General features: G+C 39.5%; 1 protein-coding gene across 3 annotated transcripts in view; it reads right to left on the bottom strand.

Annotated features, from left to right (window-relative positions):
• The window catches only part of dhx9 (DExH-box helicase 9), a 202,930-nt gene that overhangs the window by 132,175 nt on the left and 49,832 nt on the right, over positions 1–20,923 (bottom strand). For 2 of the 3 annotated variants that reach the window (XM_087143419.1, XM_022239222.2), the window contains exons 5-6: positions 5,238–5,338; positions 3,142–3,281 (exon numbers count right to left, since the gene is read on the bottom strand). In XM_087143419.1, coding sequence (XP_086999545.1) covers positions 3,142–3,281; positions 5,238–5,338 — 241 coding nt within the window. Of the gene's footprint in view, positions 1–3,141; positions 3,282–5,237; positions 5,339–12,254; positions 12,541–20,923 lie in introns of those variants that run through there. The other variant, XM_022239223.2, reaches the window with a different exon arrangement.

Below are 20,923 nucleotides of genomic sequence, written 5' to 3'. Positions count from 1 at the left end.
CACAAATTTTTGTATCAGATCTTTGTTGACTTTCACTTTGATAACAACCAAACATCGCAAAGTTACTATTGTGGTGGCTTGAAAACGTACAAAGTCAATGGCCTAAAATACATATGCAGAGAAACTGCTCCTTTACGTTCATGTCACTTGACTCGCATTTAAAATGAAAGATATGTATGAAATATTACTTGATATTTGAACTCTAGGGTACATTTGTAATCGAACGAAAGGGAAAATTTCTCTTTCGTTCTTGCATATTTAAACTTAGAAAGCTGGGTGAGGACGACAAGTTTTCTTTTCCAAAAGTCTGAAATCTGCAAATTAGCAGATTATTATCTTGCTTGTTTACACAAGAACAGATAGCATTATATTTATTGCAATATATCGGTTACAAAATACTAGATCAGATAGAATGTGCCAACATTTTAGAAACTGCACTTCCTCCTATTCATTCAGGTGTGAATGAGTGATTCCAGATCACGGCCACAATCCTGACAGATTTTTATGTTGGGCTAGTATTTGTACACAGACTTATTTATTTTGTCCTTTTGTGTCTTCTCGTCAGAGCAAGTCATATGTTATCTTTGATATTCGTGGGTGGTTGAACAAAAATGTAAATAATTTTCTATTGTTATACCATATTTTTAAAGTTTTTAAAAAATATAGGGTTATGTTACAATTTGGGTGTTGACAATCAGTCAGTGAAATAGTCCAATGGAGGATTGATACCCCAAAATAAACTACATGTAATCAGCTTTTTCAAAGCAACTAAATTGTTTAAAGAACAGGCTACATCTGTCTTAAAGTTACAAACCTTTATTACAAGATCAGCTGAATAATTTTGTCCACTTCCATCAGTTCACCAGATCTGGGCTGATGATTTCCACCAAGTCAAAGGCAATGGCCATGTGACCCCTTAAATGAAGAAGTATTACAGAGAGTCACTAACATCATTCTTTCAGTTTGAAAAGATTTATGCATGTATGTATGTATGTGACTCTCTGTGACACATCTTCACACTGCACTGACAGGGTCGCTAACAGATAGTTTTTCCCGATACAAAGTTTTTAATCTTCAGGGTTTCTATTTACACAGCCCACATGAAGAAAACAACGTGTATATTGTACAGTTTTATTCTTGTAGAAATCTTCTCACAAATCAATCTAAATTTACAAGAAGACTTCTACATGCAAAATGGCTAATGCTACATGTATGTCACAGTTACACCTTTTAGTCCCTGCTGAAGACAAAAAATTAAGCCTCCAAAAGAATTTCCAGTTATAGGCAACATAACCACTTCCTGCCAAGGGCATTTATAAATGTTGATTCTGCTGGGCCAGAGTATTTTTCATTTTTTTTCTGTTTTTAAAATTCTTTACAAATTCATGTCTTCATTTACTGGACACTTCCACCCACACAAAGGACTGTCTGGTCCTACTCTAATCTGAGAGACAACATCTATTGACATCTATTGACATTCCAGCCAGGCCTGCTGCCTTCTAAAAAGAGCCCAAATTGTGCATGCTACATAATTTTCTTTAGTTCCCGAAAGTGGCACAATGCGTTGCTGACGTCTTTTCAATAGGGGCCAGATTAGCATGCAGCGGTACTTTGTGGCTCATCGCTGCAGTGGTAGAGCAGTTTTGTCCCTGGTGGTAATCCGCTAGTCTGGATACCAGACCCGATGATTCTGACTACCCAATGAATCAAGGGTCCGGTATCACCAAATGGACTGGAGGAATTCCTCCAGTTTTCCAGAAATAGCAGAAATATTCCGAAGTCGTCCCATCTACATTCTGCATGTTCGGATGGTACCGTTGATGTTGACAGTTACTCCCGGTCAGGTAGGCGGGCTTGTTGAACGTAAACTGTCAGCAATCATGCATAGGCATATTACAACAAAGTTACAAACAACTTACTTGTTGATAGGTGTGTGCGTGGAAAGAATTGATCAACTAAAAGAATTTTGAAAATTATTATGCATGATTTTGAATTTTCTGAGATTGTTTCAAGTGCGTCTCATTAGGGAACACTCAGCTGAATTGGAACACACAACGTAAGAGGATGAAATCGAAAACATCCGGGCTTTCAACTTGTGACCTCTGACTCTTGCATCACATCAATTTATATCCATGGGTGATGCCTGACCTAAGATTCTTTACCAAGGGTCGTCAGGGAATCTTTGAGCAGGGAACCAGACTAATAATCCGCTCGCACTGAATGCCCCAAACAGTGGTATACTGTTTCAAAAAATGCTGGATTATTTCTGCTATTGACAGAGAAAAAATGTTGGTAATTCCCAGCAGCCTGGTCTTTTGATACGAGTACGTTTTTGCTTTTTTTTACAAGGCCCAGTTCCCTTTGTCTGATTTTGGACACCCCAGCTGTGCATATAAAGAATATGTGCCTGAAACCGGGCTCCCCAGCAGCAAGTGGTTATTCAGAATTCAAATAAAATGTACAAGTGTACAATGTGCATATCTTTCAATTTCCAGAATTAAGAATATAAACAAGTGCCCTGTTGTAGGCAAGGAAATCTGACTAATTGGAACAAGAGGTGTTGCTACACCTTTCAACACAATTCATTATATTTCATTTGATCTTCACATTTCAAACACACATAATCGTAGCCCAGATCTTGCGAACTGAAATTGTGAGAAAATAAGAGTTCTTATGTTTTAACTGTAGCAAATTTCAACAAAAAATCCTGTAGATTTTTAGAATTTGAAGGGCAAAAACACATATTTTAGATTATAAATAAACATGAAAACCCCTGCAGCTACTTTTTCCAACAAAATAAATTTCAGATGCAAACTCAGATTTCGCATGTCAGATCGAGTTAACCATGTGCCTTAGAGAAGTTTTAAAATGCATACACTGGAAATGAAAATAGCCACCTCAGTTAGCTCTTACATAAATGTACATGGCTTGACTTCCTCATTAAAAAATCAAATTAAAAACACCCACATCTTACCAATCTAATGTTGGGGGTTCAAAATGTTTTAATTTATGAAAACAACACTGACGATAGAGACTTCTTAAGTTCCTTACATTTTACAGTATTAAAATATTTAATATTTGACTAAAGTCAAATTAAAGATTTACCCCACTTTCAAGTGAAAAAAGGATGCAAAGCTTCACCTGTTGTGGTCTTGACCGACTGATGAGTACTTGTATTCAGCTGGTAGACGGTTCACCTGGAGATACTGGTGCAGACGTGACTTTGCATTAGATAGTGTCCAGTTGCCATGGATACCAGCATTCAGATCTAAGTTTTCAGACTTTATGCGAAAGGAATGAAAATGAATACCTTACATTAGATTATCATGTTTTACCTGTATTAAAAGTACATGTACAGTATATCACAATAAAACATAGCAAGTGGGTGGAAGTTTAACAACCATGTATTTGATAAGTCACATGTACCCAGGAACCCAGATATGTCCCAGACAATGACATACAATACCTGGATGTAAATGAGCATATTTTTCTCATAGAGCCATATATAACAACTAGAGTGGGAACTTCTCATTCTCCACACAGAGAAACTTTGATGCCATTCTAGGCCAAATATTTTGGCCTAGTTTTCTTCACAAAACACCTCTCAACTTTTCCAAGTCAAAACACTCGTATTTATTTGTTTTCCTAATTACATTCACAATTTTTCAATTATCATCACAAGTTTACTTTGGCACTTGCCGCAAACAGAATGTTGCGGGAGACCACTGTTGATTTTATAAATCACAAATTACAAATGGACTTTGAGCAGGAGAAGAGGAAGAAGCAAACAAAAAGGACAAAAAGTATGTCTTTTTCGCAAAGTTGCAAAAAAAACACCAAATATATACCAGAAAAACACTCTTACCACATGAAGTGTGAAAATGAAGGTAAAACTTTATTCAAGAAGGAAGGATGGATTATCAAATCGACACAGAACTGTTCAGAGAAAATGGAAACTTGACAAATCGAAGATCCCTAGAAAGACACATTTTGAAAAAAGAAGGCCGATCATGGCGATGAGGCCATATTGCACTGTGGGAGGTCAGGGTGCAATTAGTAGGCGCCTGGGAAACTTACATATGTAGTGACTGTTTGGGTAGTTAGAGCGCCACGGACTGCCTCTTATTAACGGGTACTCTAAGGTCGAGTTCAAGCTGCTAGTTCCCGTATGTTCACGAACAGCTCGATTTGTTGTTCATGGGTCGGCTGCTCGATCGCTGGTAGTTAGTGAAAAGCAACATGCAACATGGAATCTTCCATGTAGGCTGCATTATTCGAGAGTTAATGTTTGGATGGGCTGAATTATTTTCTATATAAACAGGAACATTCATTTCTGTGTTACGGAAAATAATTAATGTTAATTTTGCAAAACTTCCCATTGTCTATGGCTCTGGAAGCCATCTGTCTACTTTTTGCAGCTGTTCAAAAATCTAAATCTCACGAGTTTTTCCGTGCGTTCCTGTAAAACCCCGACAAGGAGGTGGTGTGTAATCCTGTTCCGAGAACAGTGTTCTTGAGTCGTGTTCCCGCCGTTCGAGCGCGAGCACAAGAAACCCGTGTCAAGAACAGGCTGCCCGAACTCGACCTAAGTGTTAAAACATAACACTCTACATGTACATTGCAAGGATCGTGCATTGCACTACATCCCAGAAAAATGCCTTTTAATTGTTTTCCCTGTAGGACTTGCCTACTGTTACACAACACAAAATAAATACATGTAGTTATCTCCCTTTTTCTTTCACTTGTCCAATTTGCCCAAAAAATACAAGTGCAAGTACCTTCTTTTCTTCAACCTTCGACTGCCATTTTTTGTTTTCCACAAATACAAAAAGGGCAATGCATAACAGCATGGTATACAAGTGCACACCAATGGTGTGAACCAAGTCTAGCAATCCTGGCCAAATGATGTTGGGCTCCTACCCCTGTGCCCCCCTCAACGTTGGGTCTCAATGTGCGGTCTGTGCTTCAGCTCAACATGACAACATTGACCAGGGAGAATAGGGAACCTATGGAAGGTATGGCTATTACCAGATATTCCAAAAATTTTGACCAGGAGTGTAGTCAAGGTCACTAACTACCCTCGGACATGTACAATAAGCAGCTCAGTTTGTCGTTGATGAATGGCTATTCAACTGAGAGATGCACGTTTATGTAAGAATTCCTCAAATTGTACAGCAATTCATGATTTCAGATTGCACCATGATTTTCGAATCAGGACGACCTCTTATCTGTCTTACCTCTTCAATGTTCCTCTTCTCCCCTCTCCTATCAAAGAAATTCCGCTGGTAGGATGGCAGTCCACTATCCCTTTGATCTTCCTGTCCAATATTGGGACCACCTTTTTCATTTAGAAAGTTACAAAAGTATACTGCAAATCATCTCAAATGTGCCTAAACATGTACATTTGAAGCAAGATATGGGACAGAGAACATCCCCCCCACACACATACCTTTGTGTTGGTCATTGTTTGTTGAAATCCCAGGAATGTTTTTAATATTACAGACAACATACCCACATCCCCAAAATATCCACCAAATACCCCTTTTAGGCTCAGACTGGGTTCTCATGGGGCTAGGTGGTTTCTAAATGCAAACAATTTACAATATATTGCACCATTAAAAGATTGCTTTGAAGAAGCCATTTTAAGTTAACAGCTGACAGAAAAATGGCATTTTATTTGAACATTTGGACCAGATGAACAAGACACAACAGACGCAGTTTCCTTAACACACAAAACTGCTTTTTATTAACTGAGATAGCTTCTAACTTTTCTGACTATCGCCAACCATGATTTAAAGCTGCACTATGACAGAGTTGAAAAAACGAAATAAAATTTTTTTACCATATAAACAATGTCTCAAAGTTTCCAGCAATACTTCTTTTGGTTGTTTTTCATAATGGCTTATGGTGTTAAATGACTAATAAAAACTGAGAATTTTGTGTCTGCAGATCGTCGTTTTGAGAAAACTTTCTTTGTTGGCGCTACATAAAACAGGGTTCCTGGTTCTCTGTCCGAAACCAACATCAACGCAATATGAATTAAGGGAACCGCGCAAAGTCGTGACGAATGTGGTAGTAGTCTCGCGACCAGCGCTAGTGCTCAGCTCATAGCTCAGTGCACGTACGGGATCGAGTGAAAACGCGGATGAGAATTTATAATTTTTCTACTTCTGCCTACATCTCAGCATGCCCCCAGATTGTGTGATTGGCGGTTGTGCCAGAACATCCTCGAAAGAATCGCAATGTTACGCTTTATCAATTCCCCAAAACAGCCGAGTTTGTCGAAAGTGGGTGCGAGTTGTCTGCACCACTCAGGCGGAGTTTTCGGCAGTACAAGTATGGAATTAACACTTAGAATTGATGACAACTGGCAAGATCGGTCGTCTGGGCTGAAGCAACAATTTGGCCTGAAGACAAGATACATACTCAAGCCGGGAGCAGTACCGAGTTTGAAATTGCCCTCCATAGCCACCGGGATCAGTGCTACCGATCATGCTGATAGGTTTATCAAATCTCAAGTCGCCATCAGGTCTAACATTCCGTCTAATACCATAAACGCCTACAAAGCCAGTCGCGATATTGATGATTTGAACAAGATCGAATACGTCGTTAAACCACCTTACACGGCCAAGAATCGAATGTATGTTAAAATAGATCCCTATGCTTCTCTATTTGATCACCGAAAAAGACCTATTAACTAGTCAAATATCGAAAAATTTACCGATAAGAGATGTGACGCACAATCTTTTATTCACCCAAAAGATGTACACTACGGTACTCACGGTTCAATGTCATGTGGTGCCAGTGTCAGGTATAAAGTATAGGCGGCTATGTTGAAAATTAGAAATGACGGTCTTATTTCAAATAAATCTGTGCTACAAGCATTTAGTGGATTTGATTATAAAGACGAGTTTGAAGATTGAGAAAAAATGAGATTTTTTTTTAAAACCTTATATAAAAATTAGAGATGAAAAAACCAAACAACGTCAATTGTCACTTTTGCAAAAATGTAAAAACGCCTGTTAACGTAATAGACGGCAGTTATTCTAACCGCTGTTCAGACTGTCGCCATATTTATCCGTGCCAGGACTGCAGGCATTGCACACATTACGCAGGATGTACCAATTGTTCTGATTTTGAATCTTGTCAGGAATGGGATAGTTGCTGGAACTGTTATTCTTGTGAAAGTTGTATCGAATGTATCTCTTGTTTTACTTGTACTTATTGTATCAATTGTATGAACCAGAGAGATAAAGATTTTTTAATATTTATAAATGGCATTTATAAAAGACTGAAATTAATTATGCCAAATGACCCCTTACCCGAAATAAAAAACAGACTTAGACAAAGGCAAAAGCTATTCCTAGTAAACGCGTGTACAAGATGCAAATTGAGTGACCTAAGGTTTTGACAATTTCTTTGTGGAATTTGACTTCGTACGAATTAAAAAAGCTTTTCCTGTTCTGCCGGGGTTAAGGACTCGATGTCTTTGATGGTAAATTCTTTGCCGAGGTATTTCTTTGATTCGCCTGAGGCCACTACTGAACAGAGTCTGTCTTTGATGTTAGGTTTGGGTTCTGCGGTTTTTGTCTGTGAGGATACTCTTGACAGTTTCGTGATTTGGTTGGTCCATTTTGTTATATATGTTTTAAATATAAAGGTTTTAAATTTGTTAAACGTATGTTTAAGTCGTAGGTACTCAATTGTGTAGTACGTTAAATTGATCGCAATACCTAGCTTGGTAACTAGTTGAATCAATTGCAACATTGCTATTCTTTATAACAAAATAAAAATTAGCTAAACTACCCCAGTTTTAAGCAAACCTAAGCCAGTTTTAAGCAAACATTGAACATCTATTCAAGGTAACTACCAAAGCCAATAACTAACCGGTGGCTCTGTGTTCAAAACCAATTTACTAAACTTTACGTCTCTTAAATGATTTTTAATCGAGTCATGTTCTCATTGGAGACTACATCGTTCTTGTCTAAACACTATCAAAACTGTTACGGTCTTTACAATGAAATAAAGCAGTCCACGTCGTATTCTCGCGGTAGTCTTTGAGCACCGAATTGTACTTTTGGCTTAATAACCAACAGCTATGTAAGTAATGTCTACAGCTGAAGGCCATCTTACTCAAAGCACACGTGCTGCTTCCTTTGGATTTTTTACGATATTTGATGAACTGGTCAGCTGTGCAGTCGTCTACGATAAACAAAGTATACACACCGTCAAATAATTTTTGATGAAGTTCAATTGCCTCGTCTAACTCTAGTCGTTCCCGATCTAAGTCGCATAAATAAACGTTGTCGTCTGCATAGACCCACAGCCGCTCCAAATAAGTTTTATTTTCAGACAACGTGGGGCATATAATTACTATCGCTTCAAACGTGAACCGATATTCAGTTTCCAATAAATCAAGCACCCACTTTGTTTTACCTGAGCCAGTTTTACCCATGATCAAAGCGCAGTGTGGACTTTTATACATCTGGTTCATTTTATTTAACATTTTTTAAAATTTAAAATCTACTTAATAAACCAAACTCCATTTCCATCTTCTACCGTCAACTGCGCGTTCATCACCAAAAACACATACATCATCAAAGGCCCTGCAGTTTCAGCCTCGCGTTCCATCTGTATCGATATGTTGCCACCTCCGCCGAGTGGTCTACCCGATCCATCCACAGAATTATCATCAGAGCTCCTAAAATTGAGCCACAAACCATACTTATCTTTTAAATAGTCGGCCATGTCTACTCCGGTTAAGTTTAAGTCTTTGGATACCGCGTGAGCCGATCCAGTGTCCAAGTCACCGAAACACTTGTTGACTTCGTTCCAATGTTGATATTCAAATAGCCCTTGTGAATAAAGTTGATTTGGCTTGCCTTCGACCGTTATGACTGTTTTACTTATGTGCGGATTGTAAAATCTCTGGGGGGTTTTTCACGGCCGGATCTTTGAACAGAATCAAGACGCCTTTTAGACTTTTATTTGTTTGATCGACGCTGATGTTCCATAGTGTATCAGACTTGTTTACCGCTTTTTTTTTCCAAGAATGAATCCTGTCAAATAGGTAATAGATGGCACCCTTGTGATTGGCCTGCAGGGCTGGGCCAGGTCTCGGTTTGTGAGGACTTCGTATCCTAAGGACATATCAGAGATTGCATATTCTGTGGTAGTGTCTGCCGAGTTAACCACGTTAAAAGTCAACTGATACGTCAAAGGCTCTTTAAACCCCGACGGATAGAAAGGTCCGTGGTTGGTCAACATCGGCATGTCTAATGAAACCTCGTATCGCTTTTAAAAGCATCTGCAATTGCTTTATCTTTAACATTGTTCGCAGCTTCGTTTTTGTCGCCCGCACCTAAACGCAACTTGGACATGTTTTCACGTTCTAGGCCAAAGTACGCCATGTTTTTCGTCTGTGAAATTGGTAGCCAGTTGTCTTTAAAATTGTGAAATACGTCTGCGTCTCTGTAACTGACGATTTTGATTCCCTGTAAGCTGATGTCAATTTCTGAAACCAAATTTCTCGCCAAGTTGTTATACATGGTTTGATTATCGTCTGATGCTCCATCTAGGTTGAGTTTAAAGGCCAGTTTCGCAGTGCCGCGTACTATTATGTCGTCTATGCCTAAAGCAGGGAATTTAACGTTTAACGTGTGACCCACTGCAATGGTTACTTTGCATCTTTTGCCTTTGATCGTGCGAGGTACATGTACTTTGAGCCTGCGACTCGGGTTTAGTTTTTTAGTGTATTGTTGAGACATTTTCTTAATATATACGATTTTTATTTTACTGAAAAATCTTAAACAAGAAAGATAGCACGATTAACGATATACCCGCTGCAAAAAATAGGTCTTCATATTCCATTAATTATTTCGCTTTCCAAACGCTTCAGATTCCATTTCAGCTAAAAAATTTTGGATTTCTAAAACCATATCACCAATGTGATCTACGTCGGCACAAATGTCACCAAGTATTTGCTCGATGTTGCTTAGGTCAGTTTGTATATTGGCCAACTTATCTTTAATTTCTTCTTCCTTTGGTTCATTTTTGAGTTTAAGTTCTTTTTAAAATAAAGTGAACTTAACGTACCAGTAAACCAAAAAAACGACCAAAGCAGTTCCGCCTAGAATCCATACTAATTCTCTAACCTTTTGATCTTCCGAAGGTACATAGAAATCAGACAACTTTGGCTCAGGAGGCAACGGCGGCAACTGTTTACCTGTCAATTCACTGTAAGCTTGTAATGCTTCGTCCACGTTTACAAATGTCTGTTGACTCGCGCCCTCTTGACACATTCGCTCGTTTAGAAAGTCTAACATGTGTAGGCGAGTTTGCTCCAACTCTGGTTTTGCTTGCGCTAGTTGTTCTAACGCGAGGTCGTGGTGTTTACGTTCCTCGTCGACTTTACTTTTTGCCAGACTACCAAACAAAAAATTTGAACCCGAAAATGCCAGAGCGTTTACTATCGCTCCTCCTACCATCATTAAAGCGCTTGCCATTTTGATTTAAAGTAAGTTTATTTTAAAAAGCTTTAACTTTAAGAAATGGAAGGAAAGGAAAGGAAGGAAGGAAAGGAAGAAACTTTTAAAAAACTGTTTTACAGCCCGCAAGGCTATTGAAAAGGTAAAAGCGCCGTTGACCATTTACACAAAAAGACGGGTGCAGACAAGTCAACCGTGCGATCCTGGCTAAAAAAGCAAGCCATTTGGCAAATTTATTTACCTGCACCTACGTACGTGCCAAGGCCTACGTTGCAAACCGAGTTTATCAAACCAAATGAAGTCCATCAATTAGATATTTTGTACTTGCCCTGGGATCAAGTTAAAAGAAAAATGTTTAAATAAACTTTAACTGTAGTAGACGTCGGTTCGCAATATAAAGAAGCAGAACCGTTGACCAGTAAAACCGCCAAGCAAGCATTAGAAGCCGTGAAACAAATTTATAAAAGATCACCCTTGACTTGGCCCAAGGTTATATGGTAGACTCGGGGTCGGAATTTAAAGGCGAGTTTAAAAAGATGTTTGTTAAGAAAGGCGTATCAGTACAAGTGGGAGAGCCGGGCGTTCACAGGTCACAGGGGATCATGGACAGGTTTAATCAAACTTTAGCTGAAAGGTTATTCGGTTATCAATATGCACAGGAAACGTTAAATGTAGGTGAACGTAACGTAGAATGGGTACAGCGTTTGCCTCAAGTTCTTTTGATCGCTTCGCTCGTGTGGACACTTGCGTGGCGCGCTCTAGGTCAGTCGCCTTAAATCCGCAAATTAACGATGTCTATGCCGTTTGATAATATATAGCACTTTGTGTCTAGCAGTGAAAGACTCGGCTTATTTTGTGTGATGGTGAATATCTCGTGTTTATCAGATCTAAATAACTGCTGTTTATTAAAATGTTGTACCCGTTCAAATAGGCAGCTTTTATACATCTCGAGGGTTAGCCTTTTTTGGGTGACTACTTTTGTCACGCCTTTCGCTTTCTTTAAATTTTGGTCTTCCATTAAAATAGAGTACATTTTAGGCCTAATGCAAACGACTTCCGAAATGACCTTACCTCCAAATTCATCTTTCATCTTGCCTATGACTTTTTTGTTTTTGAGATCGTAAAGTTTATGATCGGGCAGGTAATTACTAAAGTCAAATAGTTTACGCTTTTTACTCAAGCAGCCATTTAAATCATCAGCACAAATCTGGACTAACAGAGAATCAGTGTATGTATAAAGTAAACTTATTTTGGCGTCAAAATCAGCCTTCAGAGTGTTATAATAGAAATCATACAATAACATTTTGGATAAGTCGAGCATGCTTACCCCGCAGTAAATGGGCTTGTTCAGCTTGGTTTTTACGCGATACATTTCCACGAATGAAAGGTCGCACTCTTTAAACAGTACCATCGATTTGTAATTCGGTTTAAAGGTTAATTTTCTGTACTTATCTGCATCTTGTACCTCTCTCAATAAACGACCGTCCATTCGGAATCTGTCATTTTCCATCGTTTTGCCAAAAACCGAGTTATTCATTAATTTGAAAAAGTTTTTCTCAAAATCGGACTTGACTAATCTACATAACTCAGTATTTTTATCGATGTAGCTTTTCATCCAAGGCGCCTGTTTAAACGACATTACGCGGTGAACCTCTTTTAACTGGAAGCTGAGATCCAGGTACTTTTGCAACGTATGATAATGAACTACGTATTTATGTTTTGTGCCTAAAGTCGCCACGAGTTTGTCGACCGAGGTTACTTTCTTACCTTTGTTAATCAGGTTATTTTGGTAGCTTGAAAACCATTCATTGAGAACAACTAAATTCTCAGGTGCCAGCGGAAAGTCATTGTGTTTGTCATGCAAGTGCTGCAGGTAGTCTAAAGTCACTTCAAACATGTAACCAAGCGAGTCATTTGGCGGAATGTTATGAATAAACTCAGGATTAAACTTGTCGAAGTTTTCAACCCACTGAAACTCTCCAACAGGTAACGATTGACTCATGGCCCAGCCGTTCAAATTGTTCGAGTCCAGGTACATACTGTGTGTCTCTGTTAATTGGGTCATAGTCTGGTAGGCCTGGATTGTTCGCCTTTGCATAACGCTTTGCATCCACACTCGAGATACCGCCTCTTTTTGCCCTTTCATATAACAGGTGCTTATCAATGTCAGTCAATAGTTCTAATTTTACACCCGAGTGCTTTAACAATGCATCCCACGACAGGCCCAGTGACATGTAATAGTTAGCTGGGTCAAGGTCGTAGTTCTGTTTACAGACTTTGCGGGAGTTCTCCAATACACCCGCTAGTAACAGAACATCCGTTTCCACGTATAGGTCGTGGTAGTCGCCTAGGTTTTTACAGTTAAACGTGTGCCATACTGTTTGTGCACGAGCGTGTTCTTTCTCGGTCATGGTGGATTGTCTCAAAGTGCTATAAAACATGTCTCTTTGCGGTAGGCTCCCTTCTTCAAAACAGTCAAAGGAGTCGATATACTCGTAAGGGTAAATACCTTTTTCCCAATAATAAATCCGTGTTTCTGGGAATCTTTCCCGAAGTAAGTTAAAAATCATCGGGTGAACAATTTTTAACTGATCGATCTAGGGAAGCTACCGTGAAATGAAAGGAGGCTAGGAACCTAAGTTGGTCAAATGAAAACGAAAAGTAGTTCTCGGTATTTTTAGCAATTAATTTACTCTCTTTGCGGTTAAGCTCGCGAGCGCCCTGCATGATTAAATGCGCTTCATATTTCTCCAAATTGTGTAAAATAACCGGAATGGGCGTTTGATTTGGGACAACTCTTAACTTGAGATTACAACTGGCGTGCATGGAGCCTCGGTACTTACCCGTCATGTGACAGTGATCTCTGACCTTTCCAAATTTGTTGATAGGCTTTGTACACGTCACACAGAGGAATTCTATGAACAAATTGGATTCATTAACTGAACTAAAGGCGGCTTTTTCGTCCTTTGTTTTTGGTTCGTTTGGAATTGGGCACTGACACTGAGATTCTTTTGTCTTGCCGATAAGCTTTTCACAGATCCAACAGCGATTACAATTTTCGTAAATTTTTTTGTATCTTGCACGACCAAATTTACAGCTTTTTATTTTCAAATGTTTTGTTGATCTTGTCTGCTTCCTCAGAAAGAGACCTAACAAAATCACCTGCCTCTTAGCCTCGGGTATAATAAAGTGAATTGATCGGTTCGCCCATGCGCTTAGTTTTGTTAAGTATGTAAACACCGTCTTTTTGTCATAACCAAACACATTAATTGCTAAGTTGTTCTGTGCTTCGATGCGTGAGATTTGTGAAATGGGTGTTGGAAAGCTTATGTTCGTAAGATTTAGACCATCTGCTTCTGTGTAAGTTGAGATGCACTCGTTGTTTATTCTAAATTTTGGTTTTGTTTCTGACTGATTTTTGACGTAGTCTGAATATAATTTTAAAGCTGCTCTCAGTGCCCATCTGATACACTGCTGGTCGTTGTTTTGGACGTTTATGATTGCTTTTTTGTAAGCCAATTGCACAGGTAGTGGAATGTAAGTCGCACCCACCGGGTTATATTTAACCACGTTGATGTAAAAAGCGTCAACTTTATCAAAGATCCATCCTGATCCGTGTAGTGTATGAGCCTCTATGTCCTCTATCTGTTTTTGCCTCTGTTCTGCGAGTACAATTTTAACGTTGGCTTTACTTACGACCACTTTATTTTGACTCGGGAAGGTAAATACGCCAAGGTCAGTTCGGTCAGGTTTTTCCAATCTAAACTGCACTTTTAGAGCCGTTTGTAATTTATAAGAGCCGATTTCTTTTAACTCGTCTAACGCTTTCTTCTCAATGAAAGTTTTGTAAAAATAAAAAAAGTGCACGAGATCGTATTTAAAAAAGCTGGGTATCAATTCCCAATTGCGGTAGTTACCCAGAAAGCGTCTCATATTTCTAATGTCAACTTCTGCAATTTCCTAGGGTTGAGTGTAAGCTTTAATCGCTTTGATGAGATCTTGTTTGATGACTCTGCCCTTGTGTGTAAATGGGATGTCGTGTTCTTGAACCATTTTTAACAGCTGGAGATATGACTGACGCAGGAGGTACCTGAATTGCCTTTGGTTCGTTCGAATGGCTTGGACGAGCTCGGGTTTGGTGTGAAAGTTACGTTTGAGTACCGGTAATGGAATGTTATACTGCTTGACAAAATCTGCTAAAACGCCTTCTTGAAACGATTGAAGGTCGATAATAGTGGTCTGTGTTTTGGGTTGCTCATGTTTCTATTTATATATAGGTTTTTGAAAATTTTTCTCATTTTTTCCCGCGACTTGACATGTTTTTTATATATTGTTATTTTTATATATAGTCCGTTTATTTTAGGCGGTTGTTAACACAGCGCATTTTGCTTAGAACAGAGCCACGCTTTAAGTGGAAGTCACAAGTTCAGGCAAGGCACTTGGGAAAGTGAGGGGAAGTCCCTTTTTTGTTTGAGAGCCAAAATGTTTGTGCAGTAGAAGCACCAGGGTTTCCCACTTCACTACCTTGATCTTTGACCTGCGATGTTTGTGCCAACCCCCGGCGAAGAGGACGAAGGAGAGTGGAGAAGGGGATTGCGCTAGAACTGTCAGTTCTCAGCTACTGCATTTGAGAAGAGGGAGAAACAAAGGGTAGGCCTAGGCCGAACATTTGGGTTTATTTTCTTGGATTATAGAGCCTTAAATCCTTTGCATTTCTTCGAAACTCTGGAGGATATTTTGTTTTCAGTTGTAACATGAAGTAGGGACCTTAATGCCATGGTTTTGGTTTTAAGATTTATAACTGGACTGAAATAAGACCTTAAAACGAATTGTCGAAATGTGTGACTTATACCCAAGGCCTAAACACTTGGACATAAAAAAGATAGTTAGGCTGAGGCAGGGCCTAGTATTAGTAAACTATATCACTTATCAGTGAGCATGAGTGATTCAAAATCCTATGGGAAAAATGGGCAGTGGAGCAGAATGTAATTGCCGTGTGTCCAAGTTGGCCATGTGGGAAGAACTACAAAAAAATGAAACAAAAGTCCCCCAGTTATGTAGGCTACATAATGTTTGAAGTATGGACTGATCCCTATCTACATTTTCTGGGAGCAGGCAGACAAACCTGTTTTATTGGGAAGGGCTGTGTTTTTGTGTTACAGCCCCTTCCTGCGATGAATTGCTGCGATTCTACCATGGCACCCAGTCAACAATGGTGCAAAAGAAGAAGAACACTGTTGATAAATGTACATTGCGTACAATGTTTACCATACCAAATGTTACATCAAAAAGATTAGGTCCTGGTCTTTATTTTTCTTTGTACATGTATTCCACTCGTAAAAACACAAGGTTTCTGTCATAAAAACACAAGGTACGTGTTATTCGTAAAGTTCCAAGACCTCAGATTGGCAGGGTGAGAATGTAGATACATTTCAAATTTTTTTTTTTTTTGAGGTTCACAAATTATTCAGTTCCTACATCTCTGTTGTGTGAAATACATGTACATGTATTTCAGACCCAAATTGAACAAACCAATTTTGAGGATTCACGTCAGGAAAAAATCCAATTTGAGAGCAGGAACAATACATATTAAAAGGAAAAAGATCTGACAATTTAATGTAAGAAACTTTGAAAAAGAGGTTGTTTTGTGAGAAATATGTGCAAGTTGAGAGCATTATACCTAATTCTTAGGCACAGATCAAATGGCAATAGACATGGGTGCTGAAATAATATACTCCTCCACAAATATACATGTATGTACACATGTACATGCTTCATGCTGGAATGCACTTAGTTTATTTCAAAGTATTACTTATGCAATAATTCAATATTGAATACATGTACTGTAACCACAGTGTGGATTTGAAAACTTGCTTGTACAGTTATAGAATAAGTTGACAGCAGTGAGTCAAAAGCAGCAAGTTGTATTGAGGAGGATTAAAAGAATTCGCATGCACAATAAAGATTGTGTGTTGTGTTTTTACCCTACATACAAAAAAATGACAAAACACTAATCCAATTAAGGATATTGGAATCCCTTGTACTCGCTGTCTAAATTTGAATATGCATGATGGCAATGGGACTGTTGTGGCATCCAACCTCAACACCACCGAACTGCTTGACGATATGCCATGTGGCGATATTTCCTAAGTAAAAAATTTAAAAAATTGGAAACACTAATAATAATGTGGAAAACCAATAGTACCGACCCCGGCAAGCTCAGTGGTCGAGTAGTTAAGACATCTGCACTAGTAAGCAGGAGGTCGTGGGTTCGAGTCCCACCTGAGTAAGCTTCTGAGGTTTTTTTGCAAGCTCTCGGACAAGCACTGAGCATACAGTGCTTATTAATATACGTTGGGTAAGGGCAAAACCCGTTATATATAATTAACATCTCCCCAACGCAAAAATACATCTTGAAAATACGTGTACTAAGTCAGGTTCGAGGTATTCAGCCATTTCAATGGCAACAAAAAACTGTGATTTAGGCCTACCATTTTACCAATCTGTGTTCCCAAACTGATCTTGCTCTTGTCCACCGAAAGCTGACACAGCGTTACCATCCCCATCGTCATCAGTATGGTCCAACTGGCTTGAAGCGGTAGGCCTCGGCATCATGTATTTCATCGCCTTCGAGGTCATCTGGTGGGTCCGAATCTGATGAATCTTCGCCACTGGCCTCAGATAAATCAACTTTTTCCTCGTCAATGCTATGTTCTTCCCAGACATCTTCATTTTTGGGGGTTTTTTTCCACTTTCACGATGTACATGTACAGTACACAGCATGTGTTGATGGAGTATCACCGCCTATGTCATCGTTCATTCATGCATTATGCAGGATATGCAAATTGCTGGATGACGACACAGCCGTTTTCACAAAAGGCTTATTCAGCCTGGACAAAAGGGCCTAAAACTGCTCTATTTCAGACTGAAGAAAACATTGGAAATGTTTTGTTAGCAAATATATGTGAAGGATTACAACAGTACATGCTATTGAGGGACAAAATCCCAATTCTCAATTCAGTTTTAGTACAGCTTTAAAAGTGCAGGCAAATGAGAACTACCCCTTTTGAGATTTTGTTTTAATTTTCCTACAAAAGATATGGTGGGTTGCAATGATTATGAGGTTATAACAGATACATGTATTCTGCCGCTCCAATGACATCCTACTATACCAAACACCACAATGCCAAACAATCAGGTATGCCCTCTGCTCCCCAATTTTCAATGCACTATTACTGAACATTCATAAATCCCAAAACGAAGCTGCAGTAGGTAACTTCATAACTCTAAAATAGTGGAACTTCCACTATTCAAATCTTCATGGGAGTTTTACAGCTATTACTACCCGTAAAAAGCTTTCTGTAGACAGAATTTACATCTAACAAGGATCACCTTGATGTGTAAAAAAACTGAAGGCGAGGAATTGTCCAACATCACAAACACTGACTTCAGCCTGGTTTGGGGATGGTGGGTCACATTTGATAATGTCTGCTGTGATTTGAGAATGCCCACTGCATGGAAACACACTACCACCTGGATGTATACAAGACATTTTAATCAATTCTTGTTGGTTAAGAGCCACAGCACGCACAACTCGCCACATGTGCACCAGGTCCATATAAGGAGATTCTTCTTGATTTTCTGGACCATTTGCATTGCTGTGGACATTGAGGGCAACAGATGACAAATCAGTCGCGTATCTGGCGTTCCCACTTCCAGGTGGTCCAGGGGCTTGTTCAGTATTAAATACATGAATACCCTGGGAGTATACCAAAATATGAAATTCATCAGGTTGCAGGGGTTTAATAGTGTTATGACTGTGTGTGTTGCTTTCAAGGTTTCGGAGGATGCAAGGTAAAGTTTAGTATCCTTATTTTAACAGGTGGGCAAGTGTGGCTGTGCACCTGGCTTGCCCTAGTCTGTCCCTTCAGATGCGGAGGTGCAAATATGCTCACATCAGCTATTAAGCAGCAACTTTGAGCTGCAGCCACCAGTCTGTTGAGATTGCGTACAGCTATGCCACATTGGGCTCTTGACTTCAGTAGGATGTAGCCATTCGCTTCACAATCGAGTTGTGACTGCCTGAAGGCATTTACACCTATTGTTTGCATGGGTGTGGCGATATGGTCCAGTGCGCTGAGATTCATGTAACCTGTGGTTCACATTTCAAAATAACAAGAACCAAATTTTATATTAATTCAATTCCCTTTTGAAAACTCTTGACCTCACACAATTCAGGATTTACACACAAAAGAGATTCTCCCTTATTGGAGAGAATAAACAAGCCAATCAATATGAGAAATATGAAGTGAATCCAGAGAACACTAATGTAGATGGTCATAAATTAAAATAGATTTACAGAAAATGCAGGATCCTGTCAAGTTAGAATACACTTTGAACTCGAGGAAAAAATGGCGCTAAAGTTCTAGACGTAGACATGAGTTGCAACAAGTTGTTCCAAGGTGGGAGAACAGGAGTCTGCCATGTTGTGTAGCCAGTTGACAAAAGTGAAAAGCAAAAGTTCAGCAGAAGAAATGTAACGCAAAGGAATATTTGCGGATCTTGCAAGATTGATGCTGGTGATTAATGCCACAGATGCCTTGGTGTACTTGTGCTGTGTCTGCAAGTCACAATAGCTCAGTGGCTGGGATGCCTGGGGACAGCTCTTCAGGTGGACTACAGAGACTCCCCTCCAGACCCTCTTTCCGAACATGCGGTTCATTAACTAAGATAGAGAGCCAACACTCGTAAACATAAGGGGAGACTTGGATTTGGAGGTCCTCTGGTCCAGCACGATGGCAAAGTTTGGAATGCCAAGCTTGCTAAAACTCTCAGGCAAACTGCCACCCAGAACATGCCCTTGCCACTTGACTGGCTCAGGCTCTCATTGGACAACTAAAAAATGTCACGAGTGACTCCAATACTGATTGGTCATTTAGTATCTAGGTAGATGAGCACTCAGCAGAAGTTTATGGCTTTCACAGCTTGGGTAAGGTGCAAACAACAATTAGGGATTAAGTGTCCCTACATCCTGCTGATCTCCTGAAAAGTGTACACACTGGTGTACTAGTCTGAGATTAAAGGCAGTGGATACAAAGAGCATCCTGTGATTTCCTAGGAAAGTAGGAACATTAAAGATAAACTGAAGAAAGAGCAGGTTATTTGAGAAAAGGAATAGGCAACGGATCAAAGGTTCACCACTGAACACTGCTTACCAATAGAAAAGTCAAAAGCTCAGGAAAGAACAATTTAAGTATGCAAAAGGAAAACATAGTCATAAACAAATAAAATTGGAATTCTAACCCCGGACCTCTTTTGGGAATGGGTTACATTCATATTGTATTTAACAGCTGCAGTCGTGTGCAGGTGTTCACAGAGGTGTGTTACAGGCTTCCAGCAGCACTAATTGCTTCATCCTGGAGGGGGTGTGTGACATACATGTAATTAAGGTTAGTTCCTCAAGGCTCGCCAAGAGTGTCACATCTGATCCTTGCCCTTAGATGGCCTTAAAAATAAGGGGACTTTGAGGTGTCAATCCCTGGAGAAGCAAGGTCTAGGGACACATGAAACGAACTCACAGGTGTTTATGGCACTGCTTGAGGGACACCAGGGCCAATATGCAATAAAAATGGAGCAATGTACATTTTCCCCATTACAGGAGAGTGCTGGGGTCTACAGAGACATCAGGGAACCGATGGATGCACTGTTTACAGGCCTGTGCTTTGCTTTTAAAATCACTGCGAAATGTTTCCAAGCCTTGATAGAAGATGGGATGAGGTTGGTAGAGGGCACTCTTTGTAGGAGCTGCCATTTCTTTTTTAAATTCCGTTCTATAGTTTTCTAATCTTATTTTATCTTCATTTGTATTCACCATCTGTATTTCGTATTATTGCTGTTTCCTTTGTACTGGCACTTATTGGTGGACTTTTATGTGTAATGTGCTGTAAATTCTTGGATTCTGCTGTTCCTCAGTTAGATGTCTGGACCCTTGATTGTCTAGTGTGCACTGTAACATTAATATGGCAGCTACTTATGTATGTAGAACAATGGTAGTACCGTGTGTACTCACTTCGTACAGAGGAGCAGCCCTGCTGCAACTTATGATGTCCACACTGAGTTTTGTACTCCACAAGTGATCAGCTGTAGTCGCAGGAGAATTCATCCTATGATTCTAGTACTCCTTTCAGTTTTGATTAACCCTAACACTCCTCAATCCTTCACCTGTTGGAGGACTGAGGAGTGTTAGGGTTAATCATCGTTCAGCATTAAGAGCTGGTTTTGTTCTAGTATTACCCATTTCGAAACGGTCCAAACACGAACAGACCTGTGTTTATATGAATTGTCGAGATCCCTCTCTGGATATTACCATCTTCATAGATGTGGCTGTCAATCCAGAACCTCATTAATTTTGTTCCAATGATGATGGTAGTTCCTTG

This window comes from Acanthaster planci, linkage group LG11, assembly GCF_054643075.1.
Source record: "Acanthaster planci isolate LZ-2023a linkage group LG11, COTS_SCS, whole genome shotgun sequence".
NCBI lineage: Eukaryota > Metazoa > Echinodermata > Asteroidea > Valvatida > Acanthasteridae > Acanthaster > Acanthaster planci.
This window is presented reverse-complemented; position numbering and strand designations above follow the sequence as displayed.